This window comes from Ornithorhynchus anatinus, chromosome 5 (genome assembly GCF_004115215.2).
Source record: "Ornithorhynchus anatinus isolate Pmale09 chromosome 5, mOrnAna1.pri.v4, whole genome shotgun sequence".
In the NCBI taxonomy this organism is placed as follows: domain Eukaryota; kingdom Metazoa; phylum Chordata; class Mammalia; order Monotremata; family Ornithorhynchidae; genus Ornithorhynchus; species Ornithorhynchus anatinus.
In genome coordinates, this window is record NC_041732.1 from 25,326,966 (window position 1) to 25,344,706 (window position 17,741).

The following is a 17,741-nucleotide window of genomic DNA, read 5'->3' on the forward strand; positions in this document are numbered from 1 at the left end:
GAGTGCTGGTATGTCAGATATGGAGGATCTGGGTTCTAATCATGTCTCTGCTACTTTTGTACTGTGTGATCTTGGGCAAGTCACAACTTTTCAATGCCTCACTTACCTTATCTATAAAATGTGAACCCTATGTGGGACATGGAGTATGTCCAACTTGATTTGCCTCTGTCTACCCCGGTGCTTAGTACAATGTCTGGCACAGAGTAAGCGCTTAACAATACTAATACCAAATGAAAGGGGAGGGAGTTCTGGGAAGGAGGGAGCTTCTTGGCAAAGGGTCAGTGGCAGATGCAACAAGAGCAAGGCACAATGAGTAGGATGGCATTAGAGGAGCCCACTGTGTGGGCGGGGTTATAGTAGGGAGAGATGATTGAGTGCCTTGAATGTAATGGTGAAGAGTTTCTGCTTGATTCAGAGGTGAGTGGGCAACATTGCAGGAGTTAGGGGATGTGCATTTGTTTAGAAAAAAATGATCAAGCAGTGGCACAAAGTATGGACTGGAGAAGAGAAAGGCCGGAGGCAGTGGGATCAATGAGGAAACCGATGCTGTAGTCAAAAGAGGATATGGCAGATGTTTGAGCCAGTGTAGAGCAGTTTCACTGAGGAGCGAGGAGCACGTTTCAGAGTTGTTGTGAAGATAGAATCAGTAAGATTTAGGTATTGACCGAATATATGGGTTGAAAGAGAATAAATAAAGGGTAATGCCAACGTTGCAAGACGGGAGGATGGTGGTGCCAACAGTTTATAGGAAAGTCATGGGGAGGAAAGAGTTTTGTAAGGAAGATGGGGAGTTCAGATTGGGACAAGTTGAGTTTGAGGTGGTCGCATGGTGTCCAGACAGTAATGTCCTGAAGGCAGAAAGAAACAGACTCAGTTTTTTCATTTTGTGATTTTTCTTTTTGTGTTTAACTTTGGTGGCTATACCTTTATATCTATAACTTGAAGTTCGTTTGTCTGCAGCAGTCTATATCTCCATCTGTACATGTGCTTCTATTCATGTGAGTATATGCATATGGATATGTATTTAAGAATAGGTGGCAGGAGAAATGTTTTGAGACTATTAGATATAGATGCCTCAGAAAAGATATGTCTTTTAAGCTTTGCTCTTTTGGGACCCAAAGAGCCAAAGTTCTGTCTGTTATTATCTTTGTGTTATAAATAATCTCTGCATTTTGAACACTTTAAAAATAACTGAGATAAGGCTTTATTTCATGTTGGCAGGTCACTTAGTTCCCAAGTCTCTGGCTAACATCTGAGAATCCTTTTAAATATAATTAAGAGATGCCGAGTAACGACGTTGGTTAGGGGAAGCAGCAGCATCCGTTTTCTCTCCATTCCCTAAATAAGAATTTTGCTTTATTCCATTACAGTCACTAGAGGGTAGAAGAGCATCAGCTCTCATTGTCAAAGGCCCAGTTGTTGCACTGACATATTCTCTTAAGGAGACCTCCTACAGCTATCCAGAGCAGTAAAGAATTTCCCAGAAAGCTTTGGAAAAACCTGACAAAGCAGTATTTTTTAGTTTATTGATTCTGCTACTGCACTAAAACACTAGTACTGTACATCAATAACCATCTTTAGTTAGGGAACTCTGGTCTGTGGAACAGCACTGGCAGTTTGTGGAAGAACATACAGGCGAGAGAGAAAAATTGTGAGCTTGGGGAATATTGGAGCTCAGGGAGGACATGAGAGGTTATGAAAGCATGTCCGAAGAAGTGCAGTGGGGGAGAAGAAATGTTGACGTACTGGATAAAGATACCAAAAATATGAAGGAAGCAAGGGTCCTGGAGAGCAGTATTATTTTCTGTTTCACTGTTAAAGAGGATTATTTTTTATCACGATAGTATGGGGAATTTTTTTAACAACACGGGGGACTGTAACGGGTATAAACCTTATTTACACTCAGACCTGCTCTTTCACATATGTATGCTGATTTTGACCGTGCTTTTTTGAATGGACTTTGTTGAGAGGGCTGAGTAGGAGCTGCCCAGATTAGCATCCACAAAGTTAGTTACCCTTACACAAATCTATGTATATTTATACTATGCCAGTACACTGTTAGTAGAGGGTTTTTTTGGCACATTTAGTGAACAACTTTAATTCCCACATCTTGTTTTTATGCATCTGAGAAACTGGAAATAGAAGATAAATCCAAGTGAAGAGAGTAGCTAAGCTAAAGGTTTAAAAACATTTTTAACTGGACCTAAGTACTTGTACTACCAGAGAATAGGCTGGTTTACAGTGTGGCTTGTTCACCTCAATTTTACTCTAGTAATAACTTGGCCATGTTTCTATCATTGCAACAAAAATGGGTGTAAGATGCAGGCATTGGTGTTCTAACCTGAGGAATTTGTGTGTGAAGACATCAGAGTTTCCTTAGTACTACTGTGGTTTCTCTCCCTTTTCTGACATTTCATTCTGGATTTAGTATGAAATACTTAGATTGCTTCTGAAGAGTAATTTCAATGTCCAGTCCAGTGTTTGTTTTTTAAAAAAATCATAATACCAAATCCAAACTCCAGTTTATTGTCAATTAACTATCTAGTTGTCCTTTTTTTAAAAAATTTAAGCTAGAATGAAGCTAGGTTCAGAAAAAAATGACAAGTTGAGCTTCTATATTTAATGCTTTACTATTATTTGATTGAAGATGTAAGACATGAAAAATAGCCCCTCTCCCTCCTCTCCTACTTTGCTAATTTATTGCATGGTATCTGGTATAAAAAAGAAGTTTATAAATTACTTTGAGTTCTTTGTATCTTGTTCTGTCTCTCAGAGGTGACTCACCTTGCTCTGTGCTATTAGATGCCTGTATTCAAGCAGCGGCCTTTCTTAAGTGTTGAATATCAAGGAAATAAACTTGTATGGCTTGGGGGAAGTTTTCCACTGACCTACAGTACTGCATACCTAAGAACCAGCTTCTCCATTGTCATTTATTCCATCAGCCTTTACTGATTGGCAAATTGTCTGGAAGGTTCAAGTCCTCATAGTTGTCTCATCACATAGTAAGGTCCCGGGCTCTGCCTGTTCCTGCAGTTTATCAGTTTGCTTGCCTCAGTGCACTTGGGTCTCTCTAGAAACACTCTTTGGCCGTGCCACTATTTGGATCTTGTGATCATTTCAGAGGGCAAGCCTAGGTACCTCAGAGCTCTGGGCAAACTTGGTAGGCTCACATTAGTTCAATTCCCTCAGTGACTTCCCTTTCCCAGAGGGCAACAGCATTTGAAGCCTGGCTGACTCCCTTAAGGAGCATAACCTTGAAAGTTTTTGCCAATCAAAATGCTTCTATTTCTGACTGTGGCCTGTCTATGGGGGGCTGGGGCCATTGTTCTTCACCTACTGAGTCTTACTCCCTGTGTCTCCATTTCCTCTATTCTTAAGTACAGTGGAAAGAACCAGGTTCATTTGGTGTGCTTATCACAGAATTAAGAAGTGTGAAAGCCTTGCTCTTTCTGTCCTGCATAGGTCGGGTGTCGTAGGTATGTGAAAGACATAGGTACTACCCTTACCTTGTTTCTCAGGAAGGAGAAGTGGAGACCCATTCAAATGTATTCTAAGTTCCACACAGACACACGTTTGCTTGTACCTAACAGAGTGCAATACTGTCTGTGAGCAGTGACTCCATCACACACAGACAAGGATGCATATGTGGCCCAGGGTCCTCAAACGTCATGGTGACCACAAATCAGTCAATCAGTGGAATTTATTGAGCACTTTCATTGTGGTTATGTGCATATGTTCTGTGGAACTGAAGGCATGATGAATACCGTATGCTTAAAGGATACAGATCCAAGTGCATAAATGATGCAGAAAGGAAAGGGACTAGAGAAAATGAGGGCTTAGTTGGGGAAGGCCTATTGGAGGAGATGTGATTTTAATAAGACTTTGAAGATGGGGAGAGTGATGGTATGTCAGACATGAATAAATCAATGGTATTTATTGAGAACTTACTGTGTGAAGAGCATTGTACTCAGTGCTTGGGAGAGTTCCCTGTTTAGACTTTGAGCCCGTTGTGGGCAGGGATTGTCTCTATCTTTTGCTGAATTGTACATTCCAAGCTCTGAGTACAGTGCTCGTCACATAGTAAGTGCTCAATAAATACAATTGAATGAGTGAGTGAATACAAAACAAAAGAGTTGGTAGACATGTTCTCTGCCCACCAGGAGTTTACAGTCTTAAGTGGGAAGGACTTCCAGGCCAGAGGGAGGCTGTGGGCAATATGTTGGTAGTAAGAGAGATGAGATATTAGTCCTGAGAGTAGGTTGGTGTTAGAGAAGCAAAGTGTGTGGTCTGTGTTGTGGTGGGAGAGACTTCGGGCAACATTTTGAGGCCTACCCTGTGCTAATGACATACTCTGGAAAATCCCACTCAACCCAGGTAAAAGTGGGGCTGGATTGTTCTCAAGAATTATCCCAGTTCCCTGACTGTATCCCTGAAACATGAATCCAGCATAAGGTAGACCAGATACACATCACATGGGGCAGTCCCTTGTGAGGGCACAAGTTAGAAGACATAAGCCTTTCTCTCAAGTAGTTTACAGTCTAGTGAGAGAGACAGACTTTAGATTATTTACAATTATTAGATTATTGAGGGTGGTAATTAACACATGTAATATTATTAATAATAATAATAATGTTGGTGTTTGTTGATCACTTACTATGTGCCAATCACTATTCTAAGCACTGGGGTAGATCAAGGTAACCAGTTTGTCCCCTGCAGGGCTCACAGTCTTAATGTCCCTTTTACAGATGAGGTAACTGAGTCACAGAGAAGTTAAGTGGCTTCCCCAAGGTCACACAGCAGACATGTGTGTCTGTAGAGAAGCAGCATGGCTCAGTGGAAAGAGCCCGGGCTTTGGCGTCAGAGGTCATGGGTTTGAACCCCGGCTCGGCCACTTGCCAGCTGTGTGACTGTGGGCAAGTCACTTCACTTCTCGGTGCCTCAGTGACCTCATCTGTAAAATGGGAATGAAGACTGTGAGCCCCACGTGGGACAACCTGATTCCCCTGTGTCTCCCCCAGCGCTTAGAACAGTGCTCAGCACATAGTAAGTGCTTAACAAAAAAACTACCAACATGTGGCAGAACCTGAATTAGAACCCACATCCTCTGACTCCCAAGCCCATGCTCTTTCCACTAAGCCATGCTGCTTCTCTGTGAGATATATTGCTCTGTGTAAGATGTGCTCCTAAAGGCTAGGGGTGTTTTGGCATTTTAACTGCTTACTCCCCCAATAATTTAGGACAGTGCTCTCCATGTAGTAAGCCCTCAATGAATGTTATTGATTGACTGGGGAAGGCTGCAGTGTGCAGTTGGGAAGGTACAAGGTGGAGAGTTTAGTGATCACTCAGACCTGACCTCCCTGAGGAAATAGGATGTCAGAAGTGTTTTACAGATGGGAAGAGCTGGAATGTGTTGGAGATTAAGCAGGGAGGAGAAAGGAATTTGATGCAGTGGGACAATCTCTCCCTCAGAGAAGCTTTCAGCAACCTTTTGGGGGCCCATCCTTGCCAGTGCCTTCTAGAGCCCTAGTTCAGCCTTGAAACTTGTTTTTCCATTAAGCACTTTATTTTGAGTTCTAAGAAGGGTCAATTTCTCTGGAATGGATTCAAAATTGGTGGCTCCGGTGTATCTCTGGGCCTCCCAGGGTGAGCATAGGAGCCTTATACCTGGATCTGCTCAAGCCAGAAGGGAACCTGGCCCCCACTTCCAGAACCATTCGACATTCTTAGCGTCACTTTCACAAACTGCCTCCTGGATCAACCCCTTCCTCTCCATCCTAAAGGCTAATGCCCTGTAACAAGCTCTGGTCATGTTAATGCTCAGTTTCTGTATCTGCTTCCTCATGACCTCCCTGCCACCACCCTCTTCCCTGTCCAATCTTTACCACATATAGCTTCATTTAGTTGTATTTATTGAGCATTATTTTATGCAGAGAACTGTACTAAGTACTTGGGAGAGTACCATATAACAATAAACAGTCACATTCCTTTCCCACAGTGAGCTTACAGTCTTGTGCAAATCATTTTCTTGAAGCACATTTTGGTAAACATCTTGCCATTCCTCAAAATCTTCCATTGGCTTCCTTTCCATCTTTCTACATTTTGCAAAAATTGTTCACGATTGTTGTTTAGGTCTCTTACCAGCTTACCCCGCCTTACATATCTGTTCTCGTCACCTGCTACTCACTACCTTGCAATTTTAATTCTCTCCACACTAATCTAAACCCTGCTCTTGTTGACTCTCCCACTTCATCCCCTCACTGATATTGTTCCCCAGCTTGGACCACCTTCCTTTCCCAAATCTGACAAAACCATAGTCCTTCAACATTCCAAGCCCTTCTGAATTCCCACCTTTGCTGAGAAGCCTTCCCCAGTCAATACCCAACACCACAAGTTGTTGAAACCAAACAACCATCCCTAGTACTTATGTATACACATCCACAGCACTTAGACACATATGTTATTTCATTATCCATTCAATTATTTATTCCGATTACTCTATTTGTAAATATTTTTATGTTTGTTTCCCCTATTCAATTGTATACTCCATATAATAATAATAATAATGTTGGTATTTGTTAAGCGCTTACTATGTGCAGAGCACTGTTCTAAGCGCTGGGGTAAACACAGGGGAATCAGATTGTCCCACGTGGGGCTCACAGTCTTAATCCCCATTTTACAGATGAGGGAACTGAGGCACAGAGAAGTTGTGACTTGCCCACAGTCACACAGCTGACAAGTGGCAGAGCTGGGATTCGAACTCATGAGCCCTGACTCCAAAGCCCGTGCTCTTTCCACTGTGCCATGCTGCTTCTCAGGCAGGGGACTTCTTCGTTCAGTACTTCCCAAGCACTTAGTACAGTACACTGCACGCAAGGGGTAGTCCAGAAGTGCTGTTTCTACTATTATTATTTCATGTGTGTGGATACTAAATTTGAAGTCTAGCAACCCACTCATTCACATGCATGGAAGAAGATTCCCCTTGTGTAGCCAGAACCCACTGACCCCCATAATCTGAGGCAGGCTTCCTCCTTCTTTGGCAATACAAATGAAATAAGTAGTATATTGTCTCAAGAAGACATCCCTTAGTTCCCCACCCCTAATGAATATACTGCCATTGAGGGAGCCAGTCACATTCTCAACAACCCATGAAGAGTAGGTCCTGTTCTTTTATTCTTTCAAGAATTAGTTAAGCCCTGAGCAAATATACAAGGGTGAGAATTAAACATGGTTCCTGGGTCCCAAAGATGGGGAGAGGAGATTGGTGATGGTTACATGAAGAAATAAGAAAACAATCAAACAACATAAGGATAACATTAAATGGACAAAGAGCAATGGGGCATGGAAGATAGAGGAGCAGAGTTTCAGATTCCTTGCAGTTCAAAGCCCAGTATTCCCATTGGCCACAGCCTTCGCAGCATTGTAAACATTGAGAGGACTCCATGTTTTTGATAATGATAATAATAATAATTATGTTATATAAGTGCTTACTATGTGTCAGGCACTGAACTAAGTGCTTGGGTAGGTACAAAATAATCAGATTGGCACAGTCCCTGTTGCACATGGGGCTCACAGTCCTAATACCCATATTTCAGATGAGGAAACTGAGTCCCAGAGAGGTGAAGTGACTTATCCAATGTCACACAGCAGACAAGTGGGGAAGCCAGGATGCTTTCTAGCCCTGCCAAAGTGGAAAGCAGAGGAAGGGTTGATAGGAAGAAAATCCCTGGTTGTGTGACGACAGGGTCATAAACATCAGTCTGTGAAAGGACAAGCAGAGGCTTTCTTTGTTGTAACTGAATTCTTCATTTGGCTCTGTTTTATGGGCATCAGACCAAGGAATAGTTGTGTAATAGTTACCTATTAGCCTTTCTAAATAGGTGGGAAAAGCAGCAGGTTACAACAGGAATAAATAATTTTGCTTTGCTCCTCATTTTCCTTGTACAAATGGAACGTTTCCTATGATTAAGGTGGCATTGCTATATTAATCCTATTACTATCCTCCAGCAAACCAAGGATTTACCATAATTCACAGAGAACTTGACAGTACAACCGAATAATCACCTAGGGACAAACTTGTTTTAATCACAAACAAGTCTTGGTCTACAACTGAGCATTCTTTGATTAACTTCTGAGAACTGCTATAAAATTTTTTTGAAAAGTGTAGATCTAGTGTAGACTATAGCTAGTCAATGTACTATTGTTTAAAGATAAAAACCTTTGAGTGATAGGTAGGCCAAACGTTCCCTTAAAACTTTTTGTAAGTATGGAGAACACACTGTTTATCTAGAAATCTTAGTTGCAGGTGTCATTATTAGGAAATACGTAAAATCCTTTTTTATCTATATCTTTAAAAAAAACTCTTACAAAATCCATGTCACGCATTTATATGGATGCTATTAGGATTTATGCCTCAAAGAATCTTTTCAGGCACTTAAAGAAGCTGTTTAGTGTTATCTCTGTTGGGGTCTGCTCTGGGAAGGTATGGGTAGGCTCACTTCATGCCGTAAAAGTTGTTGACAGGGTAGAGTGGTTTCCCATGATAAAAGTCAGGCAGAGACATTTGAGGGAAACATTTTATAAACTGAATGCTCTTCCTTTAACCCCTTACATGATTGCCCATCAAAGGGAGTCAGTCCTTCAGTACAATACACTTTCCTTCATTGGCTCCATGTTGCTCTTAGACAGCTTTAACTCTCCTCATTCTCCTGGTTACTTAGTGTTGACAGTGGCCCTGAGGGAAAATGACATCTCTATAGTTGTATTAGGATGTTATTAAAGCTGCCTGTATGTAAGTAATCCAGTATAGCATTTTCCAAATTGGCTGTTGCTATAGCTAGAGTCTAGTTTAAAACTCCTGAACGGTGGCATTACTTCGTTTAAAAGACTACACCATGATCCAACGGGTTTCCTCTGATAATTTTATGATAATGAAGTAAAATGTTTCCATTTAGATCTTAATATGTTTCTCCTCATTTTTATTGGTCCCTCATGACTTCTCTTCCTAAATTTTTATCCCCACAAGGATTTACGGTTTGTCTACCACATAGCACTCTACATTTTTCTCTCTAATTGCACTTATTTGATAATCAAGAAGTGTTTTCCAAAAAAAGAATGTTCATCTTTTTTATAACAATTGAGAAAGCAAGATACATAGTGCTTGGCTTAGATCAAATCAAGAGATGGTGGCAAGTCAGGGAATGGATTTAGAATGTCCTCTGCTCAACCCCAGTTTATTTTGTCCAGAGTTTGATTTTATGGCTAGACTTGATCAGATTCTACAGTGCAAAGTTTTTTCCTTTGTTCTTAAAGTGGTCCATGTCTTGTCTTTGATCCTCCGGTGATCACCAGAAACTCGATGTGTTTAAACAAGTCACCCAAGTATTTGGGAAAGTGATGTTGATGATAATGGGGTCCACACATTGAGAATGATGGACTGTATGAGCATAACCCACCCTCTCTCTTCCTCTAAGTCACATTCACGCTGGGCAGCAGAGTGCAGTGAGTAGGCGGATGGGGGTGTATGACAAAAGTTATTTTTATAGGCAGAATCCATGTATGGCCAAAGAGACAGCAGCATAGTGTCAACGCAGTGCCGTAAGGCTTAGCCCTGTGGGGGGTTGCCTTGGAAACAACTGTAGTCTTCACTCCCCATGTTAGCCAGTTATTTTTCAGATTTTCTGTTGGGCCCATCAATCTTTTGGAAAGACCTGGAAGCCCCAGAAGGTGGAATGGGAATTAGTGCCCCGCTCTCCAGATTTCTAGAGCCTGCTTCTCTTTTTTTAATTTTTTATATTTGTTAAGCACTTCCTATATGTCAGGCACTGTACTAAGCCCTGGGGTAAGTAAAAGCTAATCAGTTTGGACACAGACATGGGACTCACAGACTTTATCTCCATTTTACAGATGAGATAATCAGGGCACAGATAAATTAAGTGACTTACCCAAGGCCTCACAGAAGACAGGTGACAGAGCCAGGAGCAGAACTAAAGTCCTCCTACTCCCAGGCCTGTGCTTTACCCACTAGACACACTGCTCTTCCCCCTGGACCAATACCAGGGCTATTTAGAAATGAAGATGCTCTCCCTCAGGGCCAGGCCTTTCTTGTTAGCCTGTCATATTTCTGGATTTTAAATAATAGTAATAATAATAATAATTGTGGTGTTTGTTAAGCACTTACTATATTCCCGGCACTGTACTAAGGATAGCAGCCTGTACTTCGCAGTATAGGTAAGTAGTGCAATCACAAGTTGTGGGTGATGTGAGATGAAAATAGAAAAACGGATTGATTTGAAATAGAGAAAATAACCAGCAAATATATATGTACATAGTTAACCAAGTGAGCTGGGGATTTAGGATAGAGATTTGATGCTATTGCTTAGTAGCTATTTCTTCCTCAGGTCTGGAGGGTTTCTCTTGCTCATATGCATCCATACCCTATATCTTCCAATGGTAAGACAGCTAGTTCTGGGACTATCAGCCAATCAGTGATAGTTATTGAGGGCTTACTCTGTGCAGAACACTGTACTAAGCATTTGGGATAGTATAGGACAGCAGAATTAGCATTCATGTTTCCTGCCCCAATGGACTTACAGTTTAGAGGAGGAGACATACCTAATATAAATAACTACTTTATAGTATGTAATTTTAAAATATAATAATAACTGTGGTATTTGTTAAGTACTTACTATGTGCGAGGCACTATACTAATTGCTGGGATAGATACAAGCAAATCCAACTGGACACAGTCCCTGTCCCATGCGGGGCTCACAGTCTCAAGGTTTGTACATAAGGGTTGTGGGGTTGAGGGTAGGGTGAAAATCAAATCCCCAAAGGTCTCAGACTAGGCTCAAGAATCTGAGTTCTCCAGTTTAGTGGTTTGGTGTGGATAGGATAATTTATTACGGAGGTAGGAAGGAGGTTGGGGTTGGTGATGTAGCACTGCTCTGCTGGGCAGCTCACAGCATGACCCCAGGTCCTTTGCCCCTAAAGAAAGACTCTTTCTGCTCTTAGGAATTGGATGCAAGCTGTGGAACGTACACATTAGGATCATTAAGGAACTGAAATGAGAGTTTGCAAAATAAAAATGCCCTTTAGAAGAGAACAAATTGAAGCTTTTAACATGCATTTTTAACATATCTAAGTGGAAAAAATGGAAGTTTTTTTCCCCTCTCTGAGAACTGCTCAAATAAATGCCTCCTCTCCCACCCTGATTTAAAATAAATAAAAAAAATAAAAAATCTGGGACTTAAAGCAGCAAGTTCATCACATCAAACATGACTGCGTTAAATCCTAAAATGTTCAAAGAACGACCGAGATAGATAAAGGCTTTGATGGGAAGTGGATATTTCCCAGGGACATTACAAGCAATAATCCAGATGTTACAGTGTAATGCAACGAGTGTCCATGGATAGATCGGGAGCTCAAGCCAAGCTGCGTCTGCTGTAGGCCTCAGTCCCCACTCCCATGCTGTTTTGCCATATGGAAGCAATCTCTAGGCCCCTTTAATAGCCAGCTTTGGATTCCATTTTCACAGAACTCAGAGAGCTAAGTGGAGCTGTTTTATGGACAAGTTAGATAGAAGCCTTTCCAAGATAAACATCCAATTCGAAATTAGGACATACCAAGCCACAAAATTATTTTAGGGCATATTTCATGGAAGTACTGCCATTTTTCTTAGGCAATTGCCAGACTGTAGGATGCCCTTTGATCCCCTGTGGACATTACTCCCTTTTTTATAAAAAGGATTTTGAAATAGTTGCAGTGTTTAGGGAGGAATATATCTGCCGGGACTTTGAAGTATGTCCATGGGAACAGTCATGTTTTAGCTTTCTGGACGGCAACTGCAATTTAAAAAAAAAAGTTGCAGCTGGATTTATGAATCAAAATCTCATTTTCTCTTTAAAAGTAGGAATTTTCTGCCTGTGTGTCTGATAAGCTAAATAAGGTGTTTAATTAGAAGTATATTAATGTGGATGGTGGGATTCAAGGGTCTTCATATATTTAATGAGTTAGTAAAAAGCCCTTGAAAGTTATCTGTGCTTTTGTTTGGTAAACCTTTGATGCTGAATGGTGTAAATCCAGGAACTTCCCTGGAGAATGAGAGCAATGCAGGATTGTTTTTTCTTCTGCAGTTGATGCTATTTTTTTTTCCGCCCCCACCTTACAACTTCAAATGTGAAAAGAAAAGGAAGGTTCAGGTAGTTGGAGAGATCCTTTGCAAGTGTGTGATTTCAATTTTTTTTAATGTCATGGAACTAAGCTTCAACTACCCCATGTGTGGCAGTTACTTTATCTGAACAAGTACACTGTGAACTGGCTTCTATTAGTGAAGAGAAGTAGCGTGGCCTAGGGGATAGAGGATGGGCCTGGGAGTCAGAAGACCTGGGTTCTAATCCCAGATCCAACACTTCTCTACTGTGTGACCTTGAGCAAGTCACTTCACTTCTCTGTGCCTCATCTGCCAATGGGAATTAGACTCTGAGCCCCATGTGGGATATGGGCTGTGTTCAACCTAATTACCTTGTACCCCAGTAGTTAGTACAATGCCTGACACATCGTAAATTCTTAACAAGTATGATTAAAACACCCCACAATTTTAGATGACCCTGATACTCCATTCCTTGCAGTAACTCATGACTAATAGCTATTAGAGTGAATCTTTATTTCTAAATGATTCCAGACTGATGGAATGGAAGTGAACAAACTGCTTTAAGAATTCACTATTTAAATTTAATAGATGATGATAAAAGTGTTTTATCCTTTTTTTTTCCACATTGTACCAAGCACTGGGGTAGATACAAAAGTGATCAAAGAGCCTAACAAAACATTATGTTAGCACCAGAAAAGATAGATACAAAAATGCTCCCTGCAGAGTTGACTTTTGAAAAGCAGCTACTGTGAGGAGAAGCTGCTATGAGAAGCAGTATGGTCTAGGAAATGACCCAATCCTAGGAATCAGAGAACCTGGGTTCTAATCCAGGCTCTATCACTTGTCTACTGTGTGACCTTGGGCAAGTCACTTAATTTCTCTGGGCCTCAGTTACCTCATCTATAAAATGGAGATTAAGATTGTAAGCCTTATGTGGGACAGGGAATGTTTCCAACCTGATTATCTTGTATCTACCCCACTACTTAGTACAGTGCCTAGCACATAGTTAATGTTTAGCAAATACCATGAAGAAAAAGAAGCAGTTGAAGGCAAAACACTAGTCATTACCTATTATTAAAATTTAAACAGTGAATTCTTAAAGCAATTTGTTCACTTCCATCCCAGTATTCTGGAATCATTTAAACACAAATATTCATCAAATGGCCATTAATCATGATTAATTGGACAAATGGGGTGTCAATATCATGTATGTACTTATTTCTTTAAAGGGTATTTGTTAAGCACTTACTATGTAATAATAATAATAATAATGTTGGTATTTGTTAAGCACTTACTATGTGCCGAGCACTGTTCTAAGCGCTGGGGTAGACACAGGGGAATCAGGTTGTCCCACGTGGGGCTCACAGTCTTAATCCCCATTTTACAGATGAGGGAACTGAGGCACCGAGAAGTTAAGTGACTTGCCCAAAGTCACACAGCTGGCAAGTGGCAGAGCTGGGGTTCGAACCCATGACCTCTGACTCCAAAGCCCGTGCTCTTTCCAGTGAGCCACGTTGCTTCTCTATGCCAGGCATTGCATTAAGCACTGGACTAGATACAAGCTAATCATGTTGGACACAGTCCCTGTCACACATGGAGTTCTCAGTCTTAATCCCCATTTTACAGATAAAATAACTGAGGCCCAGAGAAGTGAAGTGACTTGCCTAAGGTCACACAGCAGACAAGTAGTGGATCCGGGATTAGAAACCAGGTCTCTGATTCCTAAACCCAGTTTCTTTCACTCCTAAACCCAGTGTCTTTCCCCTAGGCCATGCTGCCTCTCACAGCAGCTTCTCATTTTTAGAAGTCTGAACTCTGAAGGGAACATTTATGTGTCTGTCTTTTCTGGTGCTAAAGTAATGTTTTCTTAGGCTCTTCGATCACTCTTTCACTATATTTCCATAACAAGTATTGGCTCTTCTTATGAATCATCATCGTTAAATGTATATATATATATATATATATATATCAGTATATAATAAGCTGTGGTCTTTTCCAAGAAGAATAATAACTTTCCTGACTTGTTTTGTTTGCTGGCTATACCTGCCTTTGAGATTGCACTCTTAGGAGACTAACTTTTCAGTAGTGGCAAAGGGAATCTTGATATGCAATGAAATATGAATTTAAAATTAAATATGGAAAAAAATAGTCTATGTTTGAGGCAAATCATTATTGCTCCCCATTACATTGCAAACACTTTTCCCTTTCTTCTTCTGCTCCCTAAAATAATATAAACGTACAAAACTAGGGGTTAGAAATACCAAATTTCCTGTTAAGACATAGATTAGTATTTGCTAGAAGATAGACCAGTGTTTAATATATCACTGACATTAATGATACACAGAAAAATATATATGTATATTTCATTGCATTGTTGTTGTTAACTGATCCTAAAACAAATAGTCAAATAATCACTTTTTGATAAGCAGTAATGTTAATGGCATGCCACAAACTCAAATGCATGTACTCTGAAGACAGCTAAAACACATTTGTCCATTTCATTTTCTTCTTAGTCCTCTTTGATTCGAAGCCTGCGACTTTCAGAATCCTTAAGGAAGTATCAACTCTGGAATGGGATCATCAGTATCACTTTGTTAGAAGGGAAGAATCTTCCTGGAGGAACCATAACAGAGATATTTGCCTTGTTAAAATTAGGTGATCAGAAATATAAGAGCAAGGTGAGTTTGGACAATTCTGGAAGCTTTAAGGATGTTAAAATGCTGTGCTAGAATATAACACTGTATGTTTGAAAAATAATCTAAAATTCATACTTTATTGAAAATGTATTGATGAATATCACACAGTTAAATGAACTCTTGTTCTTCATCTGTCCTAAACTCTGCCCACTTCTTGCTGCTAGTAATTTGTTACCTCTGTCTCATTGTGGGCAAGGAATGTGTTTACCAACTCTGTTATAGGGTAGTCTCCCTAGTGCTCAGTACAGCGCTCTGCACACAGTAAACACTCAATAAATATGATTGATTCATGTAATTCAGTTCTCCGTTTTTTACCAGTTCATCCCTCTAGACTGTAAACTCACTGTGGGCAGGGGAATCTGTCAAAGTGTCTTATACTGTATGCTCTCAAGAGCTTAGTAAAATGCTCTGCACACAGTAAGACCCCAATAAAAATGATTGATTACATCATCTGGGCATAGACAAGAAAAACAGCTCTTGTTTACACAGGCCTACTTGTACTTGAGAAGCAGCATGGCTCAGTGGAAAGAGCCTGGGCTTGGGAGTCAGAGGTCATGGGTTCAAATCCTGACTCTGCCCCTTGTCAGCTGTGTGACTGTGGGCAAGTCACTTCACTTCTCTGTGCCTCAGTTCCCTCATCTGTAAAATGGGGATGAAGACTGTGAGCCTCACGTGGGACAACCTCATTCCCGTGTATCTACCCCAGCGCTTAGAACAGTGCTCTGCACGTAGTAAGCGATTAACAAATACCAACATTATCATTACTTCTTCTGTGTAGTTGAGCTAGAACAAGTGACAGGAGAAGGCAAGGAATTGGGGCTGGAATTTTATTTTGCATATATATAAATGAGATTGGAATGGCTGAAAAGGAATGCATTTTGACTAACCTGATTTCCATTTCATTTTGCATATCCATTGCCTTTTTGATGTCTGCCACAATCCCTGTTTATAATTTATTTAGGGAAACCCCAGCCTCATAATTACGGTAATTAATTTGTACCACATTCCAGTGAGCAAAGCCAGGCCAATTTCTGAGCTACAGATTGAAGGAAATAAGTAATAGAAAGTTTATCAATTGACAGCACCGTACTAAAAAATAAGTAACAGTTCCCAGAATGAGGCCTAGGAAACATCTCACTGTCTACTGCTTGAGGGTCCCTCACAGGCCAATTAGGATTTGATCAAGAGGAAAGTGACAACAAGAAGATTTCTTTACTTTGGATCTGATACTGTTGTTTAGAAGCTCTTTATTTTGTAGACAAGCAAAAGTCAGCCTGGCCTGCCCTACTCAACTAAGCTCCCATAGCTATTTTAGATTTTGGTAAAATGTGGCAATAAGTGTGCGATTACCATGATTTGGATTTTTGTAAGCAATGTTGGGTGCAGCTATATTTGGTTCCTGCCACCTGTACACTAGAATAGTTCTGGTTCTCCATTAGACACCAAAAATTGAGCATCTTTCTTCCCACAAGGAAGGAGTGAGTGGTTGCCTAAGGCTGGCCTATGCAGACTATTACTCAGGGATCAAACAATCAATCAAAGATAATTACTGATGGTTTAGTTTGTGCGGAATGCTGTACTTAGAGTTTGGGAAAATTTTAATACAGTCCTTAGACGTGGTCCTCTCCCCTCAAGAAGCTTATAGTTTAATGGGTGGTTAGAGAGATCTTCTAGTCGTAGCCCAAGGACACCAAATAATGGGAAGCAGTGTGGCCTAGTGGAACAGTATGGGCCTGGGTTCTGAGTTCTAATTCTGACTCTGCTCCTTGCCTGCTGTGTGTGACCTCAAGAAAGTCACTTCTCTATGCCTCAGCTTCCTTCATCTGTAAATGGGAATCCAATGCCTGTTCTCCCTCCTCCCACAAGCCCCATGTAGGATTGGGGCTCTTTCTGATCTGATTATCCTGTATCTTCCCCAGTGCTTGGTATAGTGCCTGTTGAATGGTAAATGGGTTAGCAAGTACTGTGGAAATAACAATAATAATGCTCCTGACCAAAGCACAGAACAGTTAAAAGGGATCTGGCTGGGACATACTCTTAGTGTTTGACCAGCAGTGCATCTGTGTCTACTCTGTTCCTTTTCTGGCCTTTCCACCTGCCTGGAAAAGATACACTGGGAAAAGATGGAGAAAGTGGAGCTAGTGCAGGCCTCTGGCTGGGGTGAAGTGAGCAGACATACACTTTCTTCAAATGGAGTAGGAAGGTAGCTTTCTCCTTGCCAGCTTTTGCACGTGGGTGATATCATCCTCTCCTCTTAGGATGGGGAATCAATCTCACTATCTCCCAGTACAGGGTGCCCACCTCAGGATAAACCAGCAGCTCATGTTACCATTGATACGTTTCTGTTTATGGCATTTTTATCCTTATTATTATTAATAATAATGATGGTATTTGTTAAGCACTTTATATGTGCAATGGGGTTTTTATTATTATTAATAGTTATAATAATGGTATTTGTTAATAGTGGTGGTATTTGTTAAGTGCTTACTTTGTTCCAGGCACTGTTCTAAGCACTGGGATAGATATAAGGTTATCATGTTGTCCCATGTGGGGCTCACAGTCTTCATCCCCATTTGACAGATGAGGTAACTGAGGCACAGAGAAGTTAAGTGACTTGCCCAAAGTCACCCAGCTGACAAGTGACAGAGCTGGGATTAGAACCCATGACTTCTGACTCCCAAGTCCGCATTCTTTCCACTGAGCCACGCTGCTTCTCCCACTAAGCCACGCTGCTTCTCAAGTAGTAAGTTAAGCATTTGCTATATGCCAAGCACTGTTTTTAAACACTGGGGTAGATACAAGATATTCAGGTTGTCCCATGTGGGGCTCACAGTCTTCATCCCCATTATTCAGATGAGGTAACTGAGGCACAGAGAAATTAAGTGACTTCCCCAAAG

At 40.9% G+C, this 17,741-nt stretch overlaps 1 protein-coding gene across 4 annotated transcripts in view; it reads left to right on the top strand.

The window, feature by feature from the left end:
* MCTP2 (multiple C2 and transmembrane domain containing 2) overlaps positions 1-17,741 on the top strand; it is a 229,837-nt gene that overhangs the window by 91,488 nt on the left and 120,608 nt on the right. For 3 of the 4 annotated variants that reach the window (XM_029066580.2, XM_029066584.2, XM_029066581.1), the window contains one exon: positions 14,662-14,826. In XM_029066580.2, the coding sequence (XP_028922413.1) occupies positions 14,662-14,826 (165 nt within the window). Of the gene's footprint in view, positions 1-14,661; positions 14,827-17,741 lie in introns of those variants that run through there. The other variant, XM_029066585.1, reaches the window with a different exon arrangement.